The sequence below is a fragment of the Chanos chanos genome, chromosome 6 (assembly GCF_902362185.1).
Source record: "Chanos chanos chromosome 6, fChaCha1.1, whole genome shotgun sequence".
In the NCBI taxonomy this organism is placed as follows: Eukaryota; Metazoa; Chordata; class Actinopteri; order Gonorynchiformes; family Chanidae; genus Chanos; species Chanos chanos.
Genome location: NC_044500.1, coordinates 47,714,558 through 47,722,057, shown reverse-complemented (window position 1 = coordinate 47,722,057; position 7,500 = coordinate 47,714,558). Strand labels below are relative to the sequence as shown.

Here is a 7,500-nt window from a genome sequence, read left to right as displayed (position 1 = left end):
GTTGGGAAACACGCTGGGATTCTCCAGCTAGTGATGACGCCAAAGCACTGGTTACACTGGGAGAGGTTAGCCCCTCCCTCAGATCTGGATTAGCGTCATGCTCAGGGAACTGCTCTGTGTACATGCCAGGTAACATCAGTGAGAGTCAGTTGTTAGAGTCAGTAAAAGTCAGTTAGTCAGTTTGAGTCAGTTAGAGTCAGAGGGTTTTAGACTGTATGGTATTTTGGTTGGAAGTCCTGACTGGTCTCCAGTCTCACGGCTGGACAGACTGGAGATGGTCGCAGTAAGCCACTGGCCTGTCTTAAACACGCTCTGAATGACACCTGAAGCCAGTGTACTGGAGATCGTGCATCTCATGTAAAACAAATGTCAGTATTGAAGATGGCATCATGGCATGCTTATCAAAACCATATAACAGAAGATTAACAAGATCTTTGCCTCTCAGGTTTCGTTTCCAGAGAGCAGAATATTGTACATAGAAACTACATAGAGAGCAGTGCCACCTAGTGGTCTCAATGGTAACTGGCTGCACTGTCATTATTGATGACATTCCCTGGTCTTTTGTGACATCAGATGATTAGGTAAAAGAGTTTGTGAAACTAAAATAAAACCTTCACAAATCTGTCCGACTGCCACATGCTTGCCAAAAGCAGCTATAAGTGCTCAAACGTGATGCTGTAATGAGTTTGATGAGTATTCAAAACTAAAAAAACAAAACAAAACCCAAGTTTGAGAATCAAGAGTTCTTCCTTCTCCCCCACTGATGACATGAAATTCAGGTATAACTTTGATTCAGGCTGGTAGAGGTACTATCTACACACCCTCACATGTGAGAACCATCTAAGTCAGCTAAAAATGTCAGATCAGTTTTTTAAACTGCAAACTCTGAAGCAACACTGAGCAACATAAGCACTTTTCACCCCAAACGCGCAGACGTCTGACCCTCACTGACCTCCACTGAGTGGCGTGACCCTGACTGACACGCCCACCCAGGAGATCACAGCCAAATTGTTCTCCCCAGGGACGGAGACAGAGACAGGGACGGGGACGGGGACGGGGACGGGGAAGGGGACGGGGACAGGGACGGGGACAGGGACAGGGACAGGGACAGGGACAGGGACAGGCACGGGGACAGGCTAGGGGAAGGGGACAAGGACAGGGACGGGGAAGGGGACAGGGACAGGGAAGGGGACAGGGACAGGGACAGGGAAGGGGACAGGGACAGGGACAGGGACGGGGACGGGGACAGGGACGGGGAAGGGGACAGGGACAGGGACGGGGACGGGGAAGGGGACAAGGACAGGGACGGGGAAGGGGACAAGGACAGGGACGGGGAAGGGGACAGGGACAGGGACAGGGACAGGGACAGGGACGGGGAAGGGGACAGGGACGGGGACAGGGACAGGGACAGGGACGGGGACGGGGAAGGGGACAGGGACAGGGACAGGGACGGGGACAGGGACAGGGACAGGGACGGGGAAGGGGACAGGGACGGGGACAGGGACAGGGACAGGGACGGGGAAGGGGACGGGGACGGGGACGGGGACGGGGACGGGGAAGGGGAAGGGGACAGGGACAGGGACAGGGACAGGGACAGGGACAGGGACAGGGACGGGGACAGGGACAGGGACAGGGAAGGGGACAGGGACGGGGACAGGGACAGGGACAGGTACGGGGAAGGGGACAGGGACGGGGACGGGGACGGGGACAGGGACGGGGACGGGGACGGGGACAGGGACAGGGACAGGGACAGGGACAGGCACGGGGACAGGGACAGGGACCGGGAAGGGGACAAGGACAGGGACGGGGACGGGGACGGGGACGGGGACGGGGAAGGGGACAGGGACAGGGACAGGGACGGGGAAGGGGACAGGGAAGGGGACGGGGACAGGGACGGGGAAGGGGACAGGGAAGGGGACGGGGACAGGGACAGGGACGGGGAAGGGGACAGGGAAGGGGACGGGGACAGGGACGGGGAAGGGGACAGGGAAGGGGACAAGGACAGGGACAGGGACAGGGACAGGGACAGGGACAGGGACAGGCACGAGGAAGGGGACAAGGACAGGGACAGGGACGGGGACAGGGACGGGAAAGGGGACAGGGAAGGGGACGGGGACAGGGACGGGGACGTTACCTGGTCCGGCGGGAAGCAGCACAGAAGCTGTCGGATTTCGTTGTTGTAAAGAGTCTCCCACTGACGCCGCGCCCACCCCACACAGTCCTCCCAGCTCTGCGGTCTCTGCTCTCCCATGCTAGCCTGAACTCCCTCCAACACCTCCACTGCCTCCGCCTCCCCACGGGCCTTCACACGCTCCACAAACTCCTTATCTCTGAGGAGAGAGGAGAGAGGAAAGAGACAGGAGAGGAGCAGTAAAAAGGACTGAGTCACGGGTTAACACACCTATGCTCTCCTGTTTGTCATGGCTGTTACACACTTACCACTGACTTCACCGTTCTCAAATGCTACTGTGTGCAGCTTTGTGTAAACTGTGTGAGGTGAGTTGTGTGACAGTGTCCATCAGTGTTCATGGTTTTGTTTATGGTGTGTATGGTATTGGCTACAGGCTGAGGAACTGTGTGTGAATGAGAATCCCAAAAAAAACGGTAAAAAAATGGAAATTAAACATCTTGAATCTAGAATCTTTACGTTTTTCAGCATTTTTAAGTATTTTTCACCACTGTCAACATTCTTCTCTCTGCAGTTTTATCTGCATTTAGAAACAAAGCGGAGCAACCATGTGAAAACGTAGATGAAAGTTAAGGTTAGGGTTAGATTGGAGATATGAGACTGATAGGGGTTAGGTTTGGGGATGGAGAGAGTGATGGGGGTTGGGTTTGGGGCTGGAGAGAGTGATGGGGGTTGGGTTTGGAGATGGAGAGAATGATGGTGGTTAGATTTGGGGATGGAGAGAGTGATGGGGGTTGGGTTTGGGGCTGGAGAGAGTGATGGGGTTAGGTTTGGGGATGGAGAGAGTGATGGGGTTGGGTTTGGAGATGGAGAGAGTGATGGGGGTTGGGTTTGGGGATGGAGAGAGTGATGGGGTTGGGTTTGGAGATGGAGAGAGTGATGGGGGTTGGGTTTGGGGATGGAGAGAGTGATGGGGGTTGGGTTTGGAGATGGAGAGAGTGATGGGGGTTGGGTTTGGAGATGGAGAGAGTGATGGGGTTGGGTTTGGAGATGGAGAGAGTGATGGGGTTATGTTTGGAGATGAGAGAGTGATGGGGGTTGGGTTTGGAGATGGAGAGAGTGATGGGGTTGGGTTTGGAGATATAAAGAGTGATGGGGGTTAGGTTTGGGGATGGAGAGAGTGATGGGGGTTGGGTTTGGAGATGGAGAGAGTGATGGGGTTGGGTTTGGAGATGAAGAGAGTGATGGAGGTTGGGTTTGGAGATGGAGAGAGTGATGGGGGTTGGGTTTGGAGATGGAGAGAGTGATGGGGGTTGGGTTTGGAGATGGAGAGAGTGATGGGGTTGGGTTTGGAGATGTGAAACTGATGGGGGTTGGGTTTGGAGATGGAGAGAGTGATGGGGTTGGGTTTGGAGATGGAGAGAGTGATGGGGGTTGGGTTTGGGGATGGAGAGAGTGATGGAGTTAGGTTTGGGGATGGAGAGAGTGATGGGGGTTGGGTTTGGAGATGGAGAGAGTGATGGGTTGGGTTTGGAGATGGAGAGAGTGATGGGGTTGGGTTTGGAGATGTGAAACTGATGGGGGTTAGGTTTGGAGATGGAGAGAGTGATGGGGGTTGGGTTTGGGGATGGAGAGAGTGATGGGGGTTATGTTTGGAGATGTGAAACTGATGGGGGTTAGGTTTGGAGATGGAGAGAGTGATGGGGGTTGGGTTTGGAGATGGAGAGAGTGATGGGGGTTGGGTTTGGGGATGGAGAGAGTGATGGGGTTGGGTTTGGAGATGGAGAGAGTGATGGGGTTGGGTTTGGAGATGTGAAACTGATGGGGGTTAGGTTTGGAGATGGAGAGAGTGATGGGGGTTGGGTTTGGGGATGGAGAGAGTGATGGGGGTCAGGTTTGGAGATGTGAAACTGATGGGGGTTAGGTTTGGAGATGGAGAGAGTGATGGGGGTTGGGTTTGGAGATGGAGAGAGTGATGGGGGTTGGGTTTGGGGATGGAGAGAGTGATGGGGTTGGGTTTGGAGATGGAGAGAGTGATGGGGTTGGGTTTGGAGATGGAGAGAGTGATGGGGGTTGGGTTTGGAGATGGAGAGAGTGATGGGGTTGGGTTTGGAGATGTGAAACTGATGGGGGTTGGGTTTGGGGATGGAGAGAGTGATGGGGTTGGGTTTGGAGATGGAGAGAGTGATGGGGGTTATGTTTGGAGATGGAGAGAGTGATGGAGTTAGGTTTGAGGATGGAGAGAATGTTGAGGGGGTTATGTTTGGAGATAGAGAGATTGATGGGGGTTGGGTTTGGAGATGTGAAATTGATGGGGGTTGGGTTTGGGGATGGAGAGAGTGATGGGGTTGGGTTTGGAGATGGAGAGAGTGATGGAGTTAGGTTTGGAGATGGAGAGACTGATGGGGGTTGGGTTTGGAGATGGAGAGAGTGATGGGGTTGGGTTTGGAGATGTGAAACTGATGGGGGTTGGGTTTGGGGATGGAGAGAGTGATGGGGTTGGGTTTGGAGATGGAGAGAGTGATGGGGGTTATGTTTGGAGATGGAGAGAGTGATGGAGTTAGGTTTGAGGATGGAGAGAATGTTGAGGGGGTTATGTTTGGAGATAGAGAGATTGATGGGGGTTGGGTTTGGAGATGTGAAATTGATGGGGGTTGGGTTTGGGGATGGAGAGAGTGATGGGGTTGGGTTTGGAGATGGAGAGAGTGATGGAGTTAGGTTTGGAGATGGAGAGACTGATGGGGGTTGGGTTTGGAGATGGAGAGAGTGATGGGGGTTGGGTTTGGAGATGGAGAGAGTGATGGGGTTGGGTTTGGAGATGGAGAGAGTGATGGGGGTCAGGTTTGGGGATGGAGAGAGTGATGGCTTGGCAACACGGAGTGGGTGTGTTGTCTCTGAAGTCCTGTGTGGACTGATCAGGAGGAAGTAGTTGGGCTTTGGAGTGTGCATGCGACCTTGTATCTGCCTGTCTCACATGCCTCTCTGTTTCCTGTGTAAGTATGGCAGATGTTCCTTTACAAACATCAGGAAGTGAAACAGGAAGTGAGCAGGCAGGATGGGATTGGGCAAATAACTCTCCAACTGGCACGGGAGATGTGTGTGAGTGTATGTATGTATGAGTGCGTGCATGCGTGCGTGTGCCTGTGTGTGCGTGTGTGTGTGTGTGTGTGTTTTTCCCAAGAAATGTCTCAAACCTGTCAAGGTCAAACTATGTTAATATTGTGGGAAATACTGTGTGTGCAGCTGGAGAATTGCTAATAACTGCCCTTCCCTCGGTCATACGGTAAAACCTTGCAGAGTAATGTGGAGACAGTGACTGAAATAAGGCGAAAGAGGCGTTATAGACAAGTCTCAACACCAAACCTCTGCTGTAGCCTGTGTAGAAAGCTATGTCAGCTAATAACTTTAGACTCAGTGTATTAAAAAGGCTGGTAATTATAAAACTATAAGAGAGGGAAAGAGAGAGAGAGAGAGAGGGAGAGAGAGAGAGAGAGAGAGAGAGAGAGACAGAGCGCGAGAGAGAGAGAGAGAGAGAGAGAGAGAGAGAGAAAGAGAGACAGACAGAGAGAGAGCATGAGTGTGTGTATACATTTACCTGAGGTACTGGTTGACGTTCTCTGCAGAGTGTTTGAAAAGTCCCTCAAACTGGTCCCTGGCCCACTGTGAAGACAGTTCAACAACAACTCCAGTATCAAACACGGGAAGTGTTTCATTCTCCATTAGATCTGTGTTTCACTGTATATGCCAGTACATGGACCTCTCACTGGCTAAATCAAGAGATTAACATAATCCTAATCTGTGACACATGACCAAAACTCAGATTTAAAATAGGATTTGGAGGCACTAAATCTGTTTTATCTCTTTTTTTAAGCCAATCTGGACAGAAGTGTAATCAAACGGAACAATTAGTCAACATGTCGACTTATCCTGCAAGGTTTCTGCTAATATCCAGTAGACAGACAGACACACACACACACACACAGATAGACGGACACACACACAGACACAAGGACACACACACACAAACACACACAGAGGAAACAAGTCTATGAATAAAAGGTAAAACTGTAAATCTGTGCGGCTGTCTGTCAGAGGCCTGTCTACAGAACTCTTCTCAGAGGAGGTAAATTAAGCAGTTTCTTTTTTTATGGAGTCACTGGGTTGAGATGTCAGACTGGGGGTGTCTATATCATGAGAGTTTGTTTTAAAATTCAGCCATCTCGCTATGATTCATGCATTTTCTAATTCGCTTTTTATATCACAACCTATCACAGTCCTGTGGAGCACAAGATTTGACCAACAGCAATACACCTGACCTTTTCACCTCATCTCAGAGCTCCTTTTAATGGTCAAAACACTAAAGGACTGGACAGTCAGGAGGAGCCAGGACTACACTGTTTCCAAATCTCTCCTAATCCCAGTTCAGGTCTATTGCTGTACCCCTCCTCACCTGTAGGGTGTGCTCAATGTGATGTGGGAAGTTTTTCAGGGTGCAGAGAGGGATGGATTTGCCTGCGCCTGATCTGGGTTGGCCGTAGGACTCTGTGAGGTGAGGAACTACCACCAGAGTGTGACCCTTACTGCCCAGAGTTCCACCTTCCAGCATGGGCCTCTGTGCCTGGACACAGCGGCCGTCCAGGTACACCCCTGAAATAAAAACAGCCAATGAGCTCACACCTGTCCAGGTACACCCCTGAAATAAAAACAGCCAATGAGCTCACACCTGTCCAGGTACACCCCTGAAATAAAAACAGCCAATGAGCTCACGCCTGTCCAGGGACACCCCTGAAATAAAAACAGCCAATGAGCTCACGCCTGTCCAGGTACACCCCTGAAATAAAAACAGCCAATGAGCTCATGCCTGTCCAGGTACACCCCTGAAATAAAAACAGCCAATGAGCTCGCACCTGTCCAGGGACACCCCTGAAATAAAAACAGCCAATGAGCTCGCACCTGTCCAGGGACACCCCTGAAATAAAAACAGCCAATGAGCTCGCACCTGTCCAGGGACACCCCTGAAATAAAAACAGCCAATGAGCTCGCACCTGTCCAGGGACACCCCTGAAATAAAAACAGCCAATGAGCTCATGCCTGTCCAGGTACACCCCTGAAATAAAAACAGCCAATGAGCTCACGCCTGTCCAGGTACACCCCTGAAATAAAAACAGCCAATGAGCTCATGCCTGTCCAGGTACACCCCTGAAATAAAAACAGCCAATGAGCTCACGCCTGTCCAGGTACACCCCTGAAATAAAAACAGCCAGGGAGCTCACGCCTGTCAAGGCACAGCCCTGCAACAAAAACAGTGAATGAATCCAGGTACACCCCTGATCAGAGTCACATCCAAACCAGTTTCTGATTGGGAACCAGTT

The 7,500-nt window shown here is 51.6% G+C and overlaps 1 protein-coding gene across 1 annotated transcript in view; it reads right to left on the bottom strand.

The window, feature by feature from the left end:
* The window catches only part of uba7 (ubiquitin-like modifier activating enzyme 7), a 64,473-nt gene that overhangs the window by 46,747 nt on the left and 10,226 nt on the right, over nt 1-7,500 (bottom strand). Inside the window, exons 14-16 of the mRNA XM_030776521.1 lie at nt 6,579-6,775; nt 5,724-5,788; nt 2,135-2,330 (exon numbers count right to left, since the gene is read on the bottom strand). Coding sequence (XP_030632381.1) covers nt 2,135-2,330; nt 5,724-5,788; nt 6,579-6,775 — 458 coding nt within the window. The remainder of the gene's footprint in view (nt 1-2,134; nt 2,331-5,723; nt 5,789-6,578; nt 6,776-7,500) is intronic.